Raw genomic sequence first — 18,513 nt, 5'->3', positions numbered from 1 at the left:
AGTCATATCCTGAGATGGAATAAAAGTCAAAACGGCTTGCCATAGTGAGCTCTCTAATTGTAAATGTAACTAGTAAAAAGTGATTTAAAGAGCTCTCTAAATGACATTGTTACTAATAGAAATTGGATTATAGAGCTCTCTAATTGAATTGTTACTTGTAAAAATGCATTTACGACGAGTAACGCTTAGTATATTTAGGCTAAAACGGATTGCCATAGTTTGAGAGGAACTCAAGTGAGAGACAACTTTTTAGTGATTAGAAATGAATTGGTATTTGCACGCTTTCTACGCTAAATATAACCAATTCAACAAAAGTTTTAAATCCGCATGCCTTATTAAAATGCAGACAAATAACATAAGTAAAACTCCCACAACCGGTGCTTTTCATTTGACAGCAGCTGCTGATGTCATTTGTTTTGCTCTGTACCGGAAGCGCTGCTCTGACATCACAGGGAAACTCAGCTGGGCGATCAGAAAACAAACATAGTACTGACACAGTCAATCTTCGTCTTAATCCTCATCGTTATCGTAGAGGTACTGCTGTGATCAGACTGCAGCAGACTTCTTTCAACCGTCAGATCATTTCCGGTAAGTGCAGCCACAGCTGAAGTGTTGCTAATATCACATAACATAATACACAAACTCGCAACATCTACTGTACTGCAAGTTTATATAACGACCCACACACTGCTTGCAGTCTTTGTTCGTATTTTCGTATTGTTAATTTGCACTTTTTATTGTAGAAATAAACACAGGCCACTACAGCTAAATGATGTTGACATTAAGTCCAAATCGAAAATAGATTTTAGAGATCTAAGAGACATGTTAGTCATAGCTTGTCTTTCTATTTTGAGTACAAATTAAATTCTTATTGATAACTATCATATAATTTTAACCTAGTTCTTGTTCTCAGTGCTTCTAAAATGTGACTGGACAGGACTTTATTTCCTGTAAATCAAAGTATGTCTTCTTCCTGAGTGAAATATGCTTGTCATATTTACTTTCTATATAGATTAATGACAACTGATGACTCACACAGGATAAGGTCTCAGGTTTTATGTGTATTTACTCTTTTCTCTCCTTGTTCTTTCATTTTGCATCAGTGTGGAGCTTCAAATAAAAATGTGAGCAGGTTCACTTTCAGTTTGCATTTTTACATCAAGATGGCTGATGATTCGGTCTCCTGCACGGCTGGAGCGCAAGGAGCCGTTCACTCCGCTCAGCCCTGTGCCAAGCAGAAATACCGCAGTAATGGCCATTCACAGGGACTGTTAGATGGGCTCCTGATGCTGCGGCAAGGAGGGATTCTGTTCGATGTGGTGCTCTTGGTAGAAGGAAAAGCCATTCAGGCTCATCGCATTCTCCTGGCGGCCTCGTGTGACTATTTCAGGTATGTCTGGCACTCCTGAAATGTTTAGAGATGGTAGGATTTTAAATATTTTAAAAGTCTTTAGTGCTTACCATAGCTGCATTTATTTAATCCAAAGTACAGCTAGAGCAGTAATATTGTGGAATATTATAAAAAAAAAAAATTCTGTTTTAAAATGTAATTTATTCCTGCGATCAAACCTGAATTTTCAGCATCATTGCTTCAGTCCTCAGTATTACACAATCCTTCAGAAATTTTTAGAGTATGTCAATTTGCTGCCCAAGAAACATCAATGTTAAAAACAGTTTAATAATGCTTAATAATTTTGTAGAAACTATGATACATTTTTTTGATTGCATAATTAAATTAACATAAAGTTCAAAAGAACATCATATACGCTACCAGTCAAAAGTTTTTGAACTGTAAGATTAGTCTCTTCTGTTCACCAAGCCTGTATTTATTTGATCCAAAGTACAGCTAAAACTGTCAAATGTTTTACTATTTAAAATTGTTTTCTGTTGGAATATATATTCAAATGTAATTTATTCCTGTGATCAAAGCTGAATTTTCAGCATCATTACTCCAGTCTTCAGTATCACATGATCCTTCAGAAATTATTATAATGTCAATTTGCTGCCCAAAAACATCAATGTTGAAAACAGTTGTGCTGCTTAATATTTTTGTACAAACTATGATACGTTTTTTTGATTGCATAATTTAATGAACATGAAGTTCAAAAGAACATCATATATGCTACCAGTCAAAAGTTTTTGAACTGTAAGATTTTTAATGTTTTTTTAAAGTATCATCTGCTCACCAAGCTTGTATTTATTTGATCCAAAGTACAGCAAAAACTGTAAAATATTTTGTTATGTAAAATTTCTGTTCAAATATATTTTAAAATGTAATTTATTCCTGTGACCAAAGCTGAATTTTCAGCATCATTACTGCATTCTTCAGTGTCACATGATCCTTCAAAAATCATTGTAATAATCTGATTTGCTGCTCCAAAAACATTTATTATTATTATACTGCTGAGTGGACTTTTTCAGGTTTATTTGATTAATAGAAAGTTCAGAAGAACAGCATTGATCTTTTGTAACATTATAAATGTCTTTATCATCACTTTGGTCAATTGAAAGCAATCTTTCCAAATAAAAGTATTATTTCTATAATTTCTTCCCCCCCCCCCCCCCCCCCCCAAAAAAAAACAAATTATACTGACTCCAAGCTTTTGAATGCTGTACTGCATAATGTTACAAAAGCTTTTTATTTCAGATAAGTGATGATCTTTGGATATTCCTATTGATCAAAGAATCCTAAAAGAAATGTTTTAAATATTGATAATACTAATAATAAATGTTTCTTGAATAGCAAATTAGCATATTAAAATGATTTCTGAAGGATCATGTAACACTGTAGACTCCAGTAATAATGCTGAAAATGTGGTTTTGATCACAGAAAAAAAAAATTGTGTTTGAAAATATATTCAAATAGAAAACTGTTATTTTAAATAGTAAAGATATTTCAATATGCTACTGTTTTTGCTGTATTTTTGATCAAATAAATGAAGCCTTAATGACTGAAGAGAATCTTACTGGTAGTGTATTTCAAAAATATAATTATAAAAAATTATTATTGTCTTTACTGTCACTTATAATCTATTTAAAGCACCTATTCTGAATAAAAGTATTAAGTTCTTTTAAAAAAAGTGTACTGACCCCAAAATTGTGAATAGTAGTGTGTGTGTGTGTGTGTGTGTGTGTGTATGTGTATATATATATATATATATATATATATATATATATATATATATATATATATATATATATATATATATATACATACATACAAAAAAAAGTGTATATTTCAAGTGTTGGTCACTATTTTATTTTAAAGGGGCTATATGCAACTTTTTCCCCAAAATAAACGTAACAATAGCCTTTTTATTTGACCATTTATGACTCAAACATCTCCTGATGAGCATACTGACACCTTGTCAGCTCACAGTGGGTGCACCTATAAGCCTGTATCCTATTTTTCCTATTTTCTGTCGGGTCGGATTTTTCGCGCGCTGTCTGCGGATGTGACGTCAAGCTCATGTTAAACGTTTCACATCACTCTGCCACCACCGCTAGTCAGCAATTAGCCTATTATTGCAAACAAACTTAATTTCTCAAACAATAATGTATTTGACTGTTCTTAACTCTGTAAACATAATGTTGACTTCTTTGCAGCGGATGACTTGTGAAGTTTGCACGTAGAAGCGCGCGCTGCGAAAGCGAGCAGAAAGGAAGAGCAGTTCCGTTTTTTGGCCACAGGTGTCAGTCGCGAGTTTAAATTTCAGAAAGTTGCATATAGCCCCTTTAATATAGCACTAATGTCACTTTTTGAAATTTCACTTAAACTACATTCTCATAAATACTGAGAATGAACATAAATGAAGTTACCAAATATGTCAGAGGTCAATAACCATTTTATGTGTCCCAGTTTATATACAGTACAGACCAAAAGTTTGGACACACCTTCTCATTCATGTCCAAACTTCTGGTCTGTACTGTAAATTTTTCTGTTTATTAAAGTTTTTACTCTACATTTGTGCAGTTTTCAGTGGGTTAGTGATATTTTTTAAATATATATAAATTAATAAATAAATATTTTTTAAATGGGTTTTTATACAAAAACTCCTTTTTTATGTGAAATTCACTTTATAAAAGACCCACATTTCTAACTTTAATTCGTGGGGATAACATGGATAATTTCACATGGTTTAGTGTAAGATTTTTGCCCATATTTTGGAAAATCCAGTTTTAAAAGTAAAAAAAAAAAACATATACAAATAACTTTTACCAGTAGGTGGCTGCAGAGCTCCACTATTTGCTATATGAAGAATATTGTAAAACAATTTAACCATCTTTATTAAGCCCTATTACCTAACACAGAACACTTTCTGTTCTCAATATTTCTTTGTTTTTTTGCAGTAATTTATTGGTAACACTTTACAATAAGGTGTCATTTGTTAACATTACTTAATTTATTAAATAACATGAACATACAATGAACAATACATTTATTACACTATTTATTAATCTTTGTTAATGTTTGTTAATAAAAATACAATTGTTCATTGTTCGTTCATGTTAGTTCTCACTGCATTAACTAATGTTAACAAACACATCTTGTGATTTTAATAATGCATTAGTAAATGCTGAAATTAACATAAAGTGCTGGAGAAGTGTTGTTCAGTCTTAGTTCATGTTAACCAAAGTAGTTAACTAATGAACCGTATTGTAAAGTGTTACCGATGTATTATATGTAAATTTCAAAAGATTGAGCTGTAAATGATTATTGCTCCCCTGTACAGTCGTTCTTTTCTCTCTATGTTTAGGGGTATGTTTGCTGGTGGTTTGCGGGAGATGCAGCAAACTGAGATCCCCGTCCACGGTGTCACATACATGGCGATGACCAAACTCCTGGACTTCATCTACACGTCTGAGCTGGAGCTGGACCTGGATACTGTGCAGGAAGTACTGTGTGCAGCCACTCTGCTGCAGGTCCAAGATGTGATCGCCTTCTGCTGCGACTTCCTGTTCTCCTGGCTGGATGATGACAACATCCTGGAGGTGGAAAAGCTAGCTGACATCTACGGGCTGAACCAGCTCGGGGAAAAAATCCGCTCATATCTGCTCAAAAACATCCAGACCTTCTCGCGTACGCCGGTGTATCGAAAGCTTCCTCCGGAAAAGATCCTGAGTGTCCTTTCCAGCGATGATCTAGAGGTGAACTCAGAGAATGAGGTGTTTGAAGCAGCCCTGCACTACCATTACACTCCTGAACAGGTGGAGAAGGATGAGGTTTGCTTGCAGGTGAGGCCTCGCATCAAAAACAATTTAACACTTCACAATTTATTAAGGTTCATTAGTTAAAATTAGTTTACTACATTAGTTAACATAAACTAAGAATGAACAATAATTCTACAGCATTTATTAATCTTAGTTCATGTTAATTTCAGGATTTACTAATGCATTATTAAAAGAACAAAAGTTGTTCTTGGTAACATTAGATAATGCACTGTGAGCTAACATGAACTAACAGTGAAAGACTGTATTTTTATTAACTAACGTTAGCAAAGATGAATGAATACTGTAATAAATGTATTGCTCATTGTTCATTCATGTTAGTTAATACATATACTAACATTAACTAATAAAACCCTGTAAAGGGTTACCAAAAAATGAATGCTGATTTGCAATAAAGGCCTTATATTTCCTGAGTTCAAAAATATCAATACAAATTTCCCCATGTCATCATATTTAGTTTTTTCACGTTTTTCAAATTTTATATATATATATATATATATATATATATATATATATATATATATATATACAGTACAGACCAAAAGTTTGGACACACCTTCTCATTCAAATGTCTGTTTATTCTGTTTATTAAAGTTTTTACTCTACATTTGTGCAGTTTTCAGGGGTCTCAGGTTAGTGATATTTTTTTAAATATATATAAATGAATAAATACATTTTTTTAATTAAAAAAACTGCTTTTTTATGTAAAATTCAATTTATAAAAGACCCACATTTCTAACTTTAATTCATTGGAATAACATGGATAATTTCACATGGTTTAGTGTAAGAATTTTGCCCATCTTTTGGGAAATCCAGTTTTAAAAGTAAAAAAAATAACTTTTACCAGTAGGTGGCTGCAGAGCTCCACTATTTGCTATTTGACCACCTGAAAGATATTTTTTCACAAGTTTTTTCAGTTGTATTCATATCTACGATACAGACCAAACATTTGGACACACCTGAATGAGAAGATGTGTCCAAACCTTTGGTCTGTACTGTATATATATATATATATATATATATATATATATATATATATATATATATATTTATTCCATGGAATGTCTGGATACTGGATTCTGATTGGCTGGCAGGTATGCAGTAAAACCGTTTAATGCACAGGTAGTTCCAAGTCAGTTTAATCACCGTTCTATATTAATATGCTGCTTTAATTGATGCACACAAACGCAGAGAGAGAGAGAGAGAGAGAGAGGTCTGAGATCGCATTGTGCTGCTCACATACATAAACTTCTTGTAAGCGCTTGCCCGCGATTCTTATTAAAATAGCCTAGATACTAGATCGCTACATTATATTCCTCAGCAACGAGGTGGTAAAGCTGCTGTTTTTGATTGAATTCGTTGTTTGTAGAGAGAGACACACAGCATACAGGCAGGTACGCACATATATATACATACCAGTGATGCGCGGGTCAATGTATAAACAACCCGAACCCGACCAACGTTTTCAACTAACCCGCAACTCAGACCGCAAAAAAAAAAAAAAAAAATTGTACCTGACCCGCTTCCTGACCCGCATGTTTGATATTTGCGACTGACACCAGCGATTATATGCGGCTATGCGGTGGAGATGCGTTCACTGTCAAACATCATTCGGCATTAATTAGGTAATTTTGTCAAGAAAAATACAGATTGTTCTTGTTGGGATTTATCTTGTCTTTCCTTTATACAGTTTTATATAGTTTTGTTTTCGAAGTAAATTATGTCAGTGATCCTCCGATGTTAAATATGATCAAGAATTATTTTATTTCGATCTACAGTGTAATAAAAGTTAAGAAAAAGATTAGCTTATAGCCCTAAATATATATATAGACTACAAGCTGATTCCTTTTTTCTTAATTTTTAACTTCTTCTAAAAATTATCAAGAATATTAAATCAATTTTCTTATGCAAACATAACAAATGCACTTCAAAACGAAGTTTTCATATATAAATTCAGGAATCAAGAATATGACAAAATAATATTATTTTATATATATGAATTGTATAGCTATAATAGCTGTATCAAATGAATAAGGAAATTACAGTGCCTTGAATTTATTAAGTAATGTTTAATTTTGTTCGTTTCGCTCTCTGGAAATGTAAAGAAAACATACCATTTTTACTTGGAATTTGTTTTTAATCCCTGGTTTTAAACAAGCATATACAATAATTTATATATTATTGCTTGAATAAACGTTTACAAATAGTTCTAAAAAATTTATAATTAAGGAAATTAAACAGACCATTTGAAAAGACATAGTGAAATGTGTCTAATAATACCAAAAAGAAAGAGAAGCATTGGACATAATCAAAATATTCGAGACATTTATTAGGAATACCATTTTTTTTTAACAATTAAGATGCTGCATGTGTTTATCCAGTCTAATCGAAGTGTGCGTCTCTCCCCCGATTTCCCAACAAAAATCCCACCCCCTCTCAGAAAATACATAAAACTGACATTACTGAGCTGTATGCGTTTAAAAGTAGCCTAGTAAAATGGTACAATGGCATTACTCAGGTCAACGCGTTGGGAAATCGGGCATTTTGCCCCGTGTCAGCATTTATTCAACAGTTAATAACGCTCAACATTCAAAAGGTAAATATTATTCAGCCAATAAAGTGTAGGTCTATGTATTTCATAGAAAATTGTGTCTAGTACTATTTAAATTACAAAGGTTTAATTGGCATCTTTATTTCAAATGACCCAACCGACCGCGACCCGAATATCATTACAAATATTTTTGGATGACTCGTAACCGCGCAGGCACCCGCTCATTTCGGATCACTGATACATACACACACAACTGTCATCTCTCTCTCGCCTTCACTCTCTCTCTCGTTCGATCGATAATTTACTGAAACAAATGCTATAATTCATTCAAATAAATGTGATCTTACCGGACTATTTCATCTGTGTCTGATTTGAAGCGGGCAGAATGCTAGAGCTGCGAGTCATAACTGACGAAAATAACCGTCTTTTTTTATCCTTTCGGTCAAATTTTGCGCTGCAAAGATGAATCCTAGTTTTAACTTGTCTATAACTTGGCAGATGACCATGGAATAAGCGGGATTATCAAACCGCTTCGCGTCGGGCGGTTATTATCCTCCATGTCGTGCATTTAAAATCTTTTAATGCACGGCAAACCGTTGATTATCCCTTACATATACTATTGTAATGTGGCATTGTTATTTTAGAATCATTGAGATATTATTATAGTTTTATTAATATTTTAAATCAGTTTTTGTTTTCTTTTTTTGCTTTTTTTTTCATTTCAATTAAAGTTTTAGTCATTTAGTTGTTTTTTATTAATGTCTATAGTTTTTATTAATTTTTTATTTTAATTTTAGTTATTATAGTACATCAGGTTAAAATAAATTAAAACAAGAAATGTTAATGTTTGATTTTATATCCGTTTAACTTTTTTTTAAGTTAAATATATACAGTTGTGCTCATAAATTACATACCCCTTGCAGAATATGCTTAATGTTAATAACTTTAACTAAATAAGAGGGATCATGAAAACTGTGTTATTTTTTTAATACTGTCCTGAAAAAAAACTATTTCACATAACATATGTTTATATATACTCCACAAGACAAAATGATAGCAACCGAATTTATATATATATATATATACCCACGTTCAAAAGTTTACATACCCTGAATCTTAATACTGTTGTTTCCTGGATGATCATCGACTGTTTTTATCTTTTGTGATGGTTGTTCATAAGTCCCTTGTTTGTCCTGAGCAGTTCATCTACCTGCTGTTCTTCAGAAAAATTCTCCAGCTCCTGCACATTATTTGTTATGTCTCAAAATTTTCCAAAAGTGACTATGATTTTGAGATCCATCTTTTCACACTAAGAACATTTGAGGAACTCATACATAACTATTACAAAAGGTGAAAACATTTACTGATGCTTAAGAGGGCAACACAATGCATTAAGAGCCATTTTGTTGTTATTTTGTTTACAGCATTTTTTTTTCCATTTAGTATTGCACTTCAGAAGCTACATAAATATTTACATGTCTCCCAGAAGTCAATATAAGTACAATTTACCCTAATCATCCAGTTAATCATCCAAAAGGTTTACACTCCCTGGCTCTTAATGCATTGTGTTGCTTCCTTGAGCATTAGAGAATGTTTTCATCTTTTGCAATACTTATGTTTGAGTCCCTTAATTGTCCTCAGTGTGAAAAGATGGATCTCAAAATCATACATTCATTTTCGGAAAGGGTTCAAATATGCAGATGCTGCTGGAAAACCAAAGAAGAAAAGCAGGCAGCTGAACTGCTTAGGGCCAACAAGGGACTCTATCACAAAACATAAAAACAGTCATGGATCGTCCAGGAAAAACACACCGTATTAAGATTCAAAGGTATGTAAACTTTTGAAAGGGGTCCTTTTTATAAAATCAGTTATTATTTTATCTTGTTGAGTATGTTATGTGAAATGGCTTATTCAGGACAAATAAAAAAAAGAAAACACAATTTTCATGATCCCTCTTATTTATTTATTTTTACCATTATTAACATTTGGCATATTCTTCAATGGACATGTAAACTTATGAGCACAAATGCATATAGGGTCATTCGGTATCAACTCAAGCAGAGGTCCTCGGCTCAGTTTTATTTTATTTTGCTAATATTTTTCCTGAAGAAAGATAAACGTATATAGTAATGAAACCCAAAATTCCATTTAATGTCATGCATGAATATTTACTGTTTTGTAGAGGAGATTCACAGCTGCATTAGAGGGGGTAAAAAATTACTTCAGAAAAATGGCAGCATCATAATGTTATTTTTACACAGAGATTGGAAGGCCTGTTAGTAAAATCCACTGACTTCAGCAATCTTTGTTGCATTATGTGCCAATAGTGAACATTCAAAAATGGAGAAAAACAGCACTTTTCTATGTTTTTCTCCAAAATTTGCATGCCTGTAACTCAAGAAGTATTAGAGATATCTTTATGCCTTTTTAGATATTGGGCCTTAACAAACTTTCCATTTGGCATCTTTATTTTTAAGGCCCTATATAGTTCAGTTCCAGAGATATTGGAATTTTAATATGGCTCCAGGAGTAAATTGTTAAAATACACATTTTCAGTAGTCAAAAACCAAATGTGGGTCAGTTTGCAAAAATATAATAGTTCTTTTCTTTTAAAGAGAAATGTCTAAAGAACAAAAAACGTTGAAAGTAGAGATGTATCTTGTTTCCTTCATTCAAGACAACTGTCTTTTGACTACATGACTATCTTTCTTCATAAAAAATAGTAGCAAAATCTGAAATTTGGTTGATTTAACACAGAATGGTCCTCTATGGTTATACTTTTAGTTTCAGTTTTAGTTTTAGTTAACTAAAATAACCCTGGTATGTATCAGCTTTAATCAAAATAACAAAAGCTGTCAAAAAGTTTTTTATTCTGACTTTATGTATATATGAATACTTCTTATGTGTAAAAGAAAGTGTATATTTTAAACATGTGAGAGATCAACAACCACTTTGTGGCATTATTTAAATGCCATTATATGCCATACACATAAACATTATTTGTTTATGTGTGTTAGTGATACAAAGAGGTGTCCATAAATATTTTAAAAGAGTTTTATATAAATTCATAATTAGATTTAGATTTTTAATAAAGGTTTTTTTTTTTTACATTATATACTGTATGTATAAGATAAAAGGAATAAAAATAGCAAAAGCAGTTTTGGTTTTAATGACAAAAAGAAGTATTCAAAATTAGGCATAACATTATTTCATACACATAAAAAACAGCTAAGAATTGAACATATACTTGTAACCAGCTCAGAGGTAGATATAAATAGTGTCTTTGTGGCAGTTTTCCAGTGATCGAAAGCAAAAATGTTACAAAATGCACATTATATTTTGTGAAAATATGTGACATAATAGAGTATTCCAAAGTTTGATGACAATTGTAATGACAAAAAGTATTCAAAATATTCAAAAATGTATTGTTTGACTTATAATCTGGAAATAATTGGAAAAATAAGTTCAAATAACCCTTTTTTGTCCAAAATCTTTACTTAAGCACTTTTTGTTTTTCACAAAATTGTAATTGTCTGTCACTAATTTAATGAAACACCCACAGATGTACCAGAAAACATCTGGCTCATGTTTGCATTTTCTTCTGTCACTGGCCATAATTCAAACCTAAAGCCTAAAATCATGTCATACACATAAAAAACAGCTAAGAATTAAACATATAGTTGTAGCCAGCTCAGAGGCAGTTATGAATCCTGTCTTCGTGGCAGTTTTCCAGTGATTAAGAGATAAAAGTCGTAAGCAAAAATGCTACAAAATGCACATCATATTTTGTGAGAATATGTGACATGGTAAAGCAAAACAGGGACAATATTGGCACAATATTTTTAGAATCAGATCCCCAAAATTAGTAAGAAACAAGTATTGCATTTCATTCAGGAAATAGTCTGTTTGGATAATTACTGATATCTAAATCAATTTTTTTTCAGGATTCGTTGCAGATGTTAGAGGCAGTGCGGTTCTGTCTGATGGAGAAACATGTATTGCAGCGTTTGCACAGCCGGTTAAAACAGTGTCCGCTGCGGGACTCAGTGGCTGCTGCTCTGCGTTACCACAGTCTGGAGCTCTGGCAGCCGGTGATGCAAACCCCACTCACTCAGCCTCGCTGCAGCTCCCAGTGCATTGTGGGATTTGGTGGCATGTATTCATCCAGCGCGCTGGTGGACAATGAAGAGCGCTTCCAGGTGTTTCACCCCTCCTGGGGCGAGTGGCGTAGTCTGGCTGCAGATCGCGCTCCTCGGATGTCCAACATGGGCATCGCGGTGCTTAATAACTTTGTGTACTTGATAGGTGGAGACAAGAACACCAGCGGCTTCCGTGCTGAAGCTCGATGCTGGAGGTAAGTGATGCTGAAAATTAATTTGCATTATGTTTTTATAGATGGTGAAATGCATTATGCATCTAGAACAATTGTTTCTAGAAGACAGTGCTTGTAGAATGTTATTATAACTGTATTATACATGTTACACTGTAAGTACTAGGGTATATCAATAGCCAACAATACATTGTATGGGTCAAAATGATCGATTTTTCTTTTATGCCAAAAATCATTGAATGAATGAATGAATGAATGATGCATTTGTATAGCGCTTTCATGTGTATTTCCGTACACCCAAAGCGCTTTACAATCATATGGGGGATCTCTCCTCAACCACCACCACTTGGATGATGCGTCGGCAGCCACAGTACAACGGCGCCAGTGCGCTCACCACACACCAGCTACAGGTGGAGAGGAGAGAGTGATATAGCCAATTTAATGGCAGGGGATTATTAGGAGGCCATGATTGACTAGGGCCAGTGGAGGGAATTTGGCCAGGACACCGGGGTTACACCCCTACTCTTTACGAGAAGTGCCATGGGATTTTTTGTGACCACAGAGAGTCAGGACCTCGGTTTAACGTCTCATCCGAAGGACGGTGCTTTTTACAGTATAGTGTCCCCATCACTATACTGGGGCATTAGGACCCACATAGACCACAGGGTGAGCACCCCCTGCTGGCCTCACTAACACCTCTTCCAACAGCAACCTAGTTTTCCCAGGAGGTCTCCCATCCAGGTACTGACCAGGCTCAGCCCTGCTTAGCTTCAGTGAGCAACCGATCTTGGGCTGCAGGGTGATATGGCTGTGGCTCATTAGATATTATCATTAGATATTAAGTAAAGATCATGTTCCATGAAGATATTTTGTAAATTTCCTACTGTAAATATATCAAGACTTAATTTTTGATTAGTATATGCATTGCTAAGTGCTTAATTTGGACAACTTTAAAAGCAATTTTCTCAATACATTTGCACCCTCAGATTCTAGATCTTCAAATAGTTGTATCTCTGATCAATTAAAAAAACAAATACCCTTATGACTGGTTTTGTGGTCCAGGGTTAAGATTAATAATACTTTTATTTTGTTTATTTTTACATTTTATTTTATGTGATATTTTATATATATTTTGTATATTTTCATGCATTTAATTTGTTGTATTTGGTTGTTCAATTATTAAATCATTTCATATACATGACTTTTTTTTAACTGAACCCATATGTTTAAACAAATGAATGAGAAGGTGTGTCCAAACTTTTGGTCTGTACTGTACATTAATGTTTAAACATATGGGTTCAGTTAAAAAAGTCATGTATTTGATCAAAATACAGTAATATCAATAATATTGTGAAATATTATTATATTTGTATTTTATTTAAATATATTTTAAAATGTCATTTATTTCTGCACTGCAAATTTGAATTTTCTGCATCATTACTCAAGTCTTCAGTGTCCCATGGTCCTTCTAATATGCTGATTTGCTCTTAAAGCAAGTGTGACTCACAATTATTACAGTGTGACTGGCTTTATATTACTCAGGTTGGAGATCAGAGCTTTGACTTGGCCATTGTAAGACTTTCACTTTGGACTTTACATCCTCCCATATGGCCTTGTGTTTGGGATTATTGGATTTGTATTATATCCAAATTAGAGACCAATATAATCCAATGGGGAATAATTGGATTATTGGATTTGTTGAATCCAAATCTTGGATCAGTATAATTGCAGGTCCTCTGCAAGAGTTTAAAAGCATTTCTAAGTTAAAAAAAACAACAGTGATAAAGATATGAATCCATTGAAACATACTATCAGTCAAAAGTTTATTATTAGTTTATAGATGTTTTTCAAAAAGTCTCTTCTGCTCACCAAGTCTCCATTTATTTTATACAAAAAATTTTACATTTTTAAATATGTTCACTATTTAAAATAGCTGCTTTTCTTTGAATATGTTTTAAAGTGTAATTTTTTCCTGTGATTTCAAAGCTGAATTTTTAACATCATTACTCCAGTCACATGATCCTTCAGAAATCATTCTAATATTCTGACTGCGCTCAAAAACATGTATTATTATTATTATTATTATGTTAACAACAGCTGAGTAGTATTGTTACAGGTTTATTTGATGAATAGAAAGTTCAGAAGAACAACATTTACCTGAAATAGAAATCTTTTGTAACATTATAAATGTCTTTATCATCACTTTTGATCAATTTAAAGCATGCATCCTTGCTAAATAAAAGTATTAATTTCTAGAACTTATTAATAATTTAATCCAAGCTTTTGAATGGTATAGTATGTAATGTTACTAATGCTTTTTATCTCAGATAAATGCTGATCTTTGAAGAATCCTGAAAAAAAAATACTCCCATTAATGTACAACAGCTATGGAAGCCCGTTTCCACCACTGAATAAAAAAAAAAAAAAAAAAAGTAATTGCAACTTTTTTCCTCACAATTGCAAATTTACATCTCACGATTCAGACTTTTTTTCTCTGAATTGTAAGATATAATAGCAGTTCTGAGAAATGAAGTCAGAATTGCGTGATTTAAATGCACAATTGTGAGTTATGAAGTCAGAATTGCAAGATATAAACCCGCAAATCTGACTTTTTTCTCAGAATTTTGAGATATAAACTGACAATTGTGAAAAATAAAGTCAGCAAACTGAAAAAATATGAAAAAATATCATTTTTTTCCCCTTTATAATTTCAATTGCAAGTTTATATCTTGCTATTCTGACTTTATTACTCACAATTGTGCATTAAAATCACACAACTCTGACTTCATTTCTCAAAATTGCGAGTTTGTATCAATTCGGAGAAAAAAAGTCAGAATTTCGAGATGTAAATTTGCAATTGCTATGAAAAATGCAAAAAGTTGGACTTAATTTCTCACAACTGTGACTTTATATCACGCAATTCTGAGAAAAATTCTGAATTGTGAGTTTATATCTCATAATTCTGACTTATATTATTGCAATTGGGAGTATATATCACGCAAATTCTGACTTTATTTCTCACAGTTAAGTTTATATCTCAATTCTGAGCAAAAAAGTTAGAATTGTGAGTTTCTATCTTGCAATTCTGCCTTCATAACTCGCAATTGAGTTTATATCTCGCAATTCTGACTTTATTTCTCAAAAGTGTGAGTTTATATCATGCAATTCTGACTCTATTTCTCACATTTGATATAAATAATATGATTTTAGATCAAATAAATGCAGGCTTGGTGAGCATAAGAGAATTCTTTAAAAAAAACAATAAAAATCTTACTGTTCAAAAACTTTTGACTGGTAGTGTATGGGCTAAAGGTTAAAAAACTGTCTAGAAACTTTACAGAAAACCTGCACCTCTGGTTTGCATATGATAATCTGTACTATACATATACTGTTTTACTTTAGTCATTTAGTAGCTGCTTCTATCAAAGCATATACTGAATGGACAGGCGGGTTTGTCATACAAGAGCCGAAATTACTCACAATGTCACCATGCCAAGTTCCAAATGTTACTGTGAAAGTAGATAAGGGAAATGAAAGAGAGAACAGGAAAAGATTTTCTTTAAAGGAGTACACTTCCAGAACAAAAATTTACACATAATTTACTCACCCTCTTGTCATCCAAGATGTTTGTGTCTTTCTTTCCTCAGAGGAAAAAAAATTAGGAATTAATCTATGGTGCCCCCAAGTTTGAACTTCCAAAATACAGTTTAAATGCAGCTTCAAATTGCTCTAAAGTTTTCCAGCCGAGGAAGAATGGTCTTATCAAGCAAAATGATCAATCATCTTCTAAACAAATTGACAATTTATATACTTTTAAACCTCAAATGCTTGTCTTGTCTAAGTCTGTGTGAACTGTTTTTTTTTTTTCAGGCAAATACATTTAGAGTACGTCAAAAAACTCCCAACTCCCAATTTTCTTCCCCAACTTAAAAATCATCCTAAATTGCTGCAGAAGTACTGACCCAGTGTTTACAAAGTGAACATGAAAAGTAGATCAAACGCCCATTTACAAAAAAAGGTGAAACAGCAATGTAACATCGATATATGGCGATTTCGACGTTTGACAATATACAATAACTGAGTTCACACAGACTTAGACAAGACAAATGTTTGAGGTTAAAAAGTATATAAATTGTCAATTTGTTTTTGAAAATGACCAATTGTTTTGCTAAATAAGACCCTTCTTCCTTGGCTGGGATTCTTTAAAGGTGCCATAGAATGCATTGAAACAATATTTTAAATTGTTCTCTGATATCTACATAGAAGGTATATGGCTAAGGAAAGGGCAAAAAATCTCCAGAAACGGTTTTACAGGTCCATTTACAACCTAGGATTTGTCCCTAGAATGAAATGCTCTGTTATTGCCTTATTTGGAAGGTTCCTGCGTAATAATAATGAGGAGCTCTGCTCTGATTGGCTGTGAGTGGCTTGCTCACACAGCTGTAGGGAAACACATGGAGGAAATATATATTTAATTACGGCCGCTTCATTTATTTAACTCTAGCCGCTTTTAATATGCGGTTTGTTGTATTTGCGACATTTTTTCTCTCACTACTGTGATCACATGTGCTCTGTGTAACGTTACACTGCAGCGAAGTAGTATAACTTAAGAAGGACGTACCACACAAATTTTGATGCTTTAGTGATGCTCAGGATCTGTAAATCATTGGCCATCATCAGTGCACTCATCTCTCCGTTTATGTGGTAAGTAAAATCTTATGTACTGGCTACTGCTAGCATTAAGCTAACCATGTCCCTTCAGTGGTTTTAATGATGATTGGGCGATGCAAATGTTGGGGGCGTAACTATTAACGATCGGGACTATTGCATAATAGTCGGTGTTATGTTCGAATTGACCTATTTTTCAATGGTCTTTTGCAAACACCAGATTTATATAAGAAGGAGGAATTGGTGTTGTTTAAGACTCACAGTATGTCATGTCCATGTACTGAACTCTTATTATTCAACTATGCCAAGCTAAACACAGTTTTCCATTCTATGGCACCTTTAAAACCCTTTGAAGCTGCGTTTAAACTGCATTTTGGAAGTTCAAACTTGGGGGCACCATTAAAATCCATTATATGGAGATAATTCCTGAAATGTTTTCTTCAAGAAAAACAGTTTTTGTCGACTGAAGAAAGAAAGACATGAACATCTTGGATGACAAGGGGGGGGGGGGGGGGGTGTAAATTATCAGTAAATTGTTATTCTTGAAGTGGACTTCTCCTTTAAGGAAGTTCCTTTGATTGTTTTTGTGGTTTCAGTTATATTGTAGTAATATAAAACTGCTGATTACCTTTTGGTTACTTTTACTCCGTCCTCAGCTACTGAAGGTGATCTTCTCTGTGGCTTGTTTTGACGGTAAAGCTTTGAAGGAAACGCTGAAAGTTGTGTGTCTTTGATTTAGTTTCCCCTTTCCTGTTAATTGTACCAACAGTGCACACTATTGTGTATTGCATGGCATTGAATCTCACAGAAAGCTCTGTAGTATCGTTTTTACAGATTTAGTGTTAATAATAATACTTTAACTGAAAGTTTCTAAAAGCGGTAGTCAAACACACTTAGTCAACACTTCAAAAAAAAAAAAGAAATATCCTAGAACATAGTTGTGCAGAACTGTTACGAACTGAATAGATGTTGTTTGTGTTGCAAACAATGGTTTGTTCATAAACCGCTGGATGCTTTATGTGAATTAGGTTGAGACAGAGAGCGTTTCAATAAGGTCTATTGTTTTAAATAGAGAGAATCTCAGTGGACATTATCCTTCAGTTTGACCTGTATTCATTTGCAACAAACAGCCATAAAAGACATTGCTTGTAGTTAAGTATAACAATTGAAAAAATATCAATCAAGAAAAAAAAACACTCATAATGAGACAATACTGTAAGTCTTTGATCCATTTCATTGTCCTCTTATCAAGGTACGACCCTCGCCACAACACCTGGAGTACTATTGAGCCTCTACGGCAGCAGCACGCGGATCATTGTGTCTGTGTGGTTGATAAATACATCTACGCCATTGGAGGACGAGACTACACCAATGAGCTGGACTGTGTGGAGCGCTACAACCCACAAACCAACACCTGGGAATATGTGGCGCCGCTGAAACGAGAGGTAAACACTTATGGATAATCCATTATTATGGACTTTTACATTGAAATCCATTGTAGCTGATTGTGAACTACATTGTCCATTCAGCTGATTCATGCTGCTTATCAATGCAATTCAGACACTTCACAATTGACTTTCCTGTTAATGTACAACATCAGTTACAAACTACATTGTCTATCTGTAGATATAATATTATAAATACTACTGTCTCGCATATAATCGAGCAGTGCATCAGGCAGGTCACATGAATCCGAGGCAGTCAGCTGATTCAAGGTGCTTATTAGTGGAATTCA

The 18,513-nt window shown here is 33.5% G+C and overlaps 1 protein-coding gene across 1 annotated transcript in view; it reads left to right on the top strand.

Annotated features, from left to right (window-relative positions):
• Positions 1 to 457: 457 nt before the first annotated feature.
• klhl22 (kelch-like family member 22) overlaps positions 458 to 18,513 on the top strand; it is a 29,484-nt gene continuing 11,428 nt past the window's right edge. The window contains exons 1-5 of the mRNA XM_073819434.1: positions 458 to 588; positions 1,104 to 1,390; positions 4,758 to 5,235; positions 11,725 to 12,134; positions 18,031 to 18,223. Coding sequence (XP_073675535.1) covers positions 1,164 to 1,390; positions 4,758 to 5,235; positions 11,725 to 12,134; positions 18,031 to 18,223 — 1,308 coding nt within the window. The 5' untranslated portion in view covers positions 458 to 588; positions 1,104 to 1,163. The remainder of the gene's footprint in view (positions 589 to 1,103; positions 1,391 to 4,757; positions 5,236 to 11,724; positions 12,135 to 18,030; positions 18,224 to 18,513) is intronic.

Source organism: Garra rufa, chromosome 15, assembly GCF_049309525.1.
Source record: "Garra rufa chromosome 15, GarRuf1.0, whole genome shotgun sequence".
Lineage (NCBI taxonomy): Eukaryota > Metazoa > Chordata > Actinopteri > Cypriniformes > Cyprinidae > Garra > Garra rufa.
The sequence above is the reverse complement of the archived record's forward strand: the minus strand, read 5'-3'. Positions and strand labels throughout refer to the sequence as shown.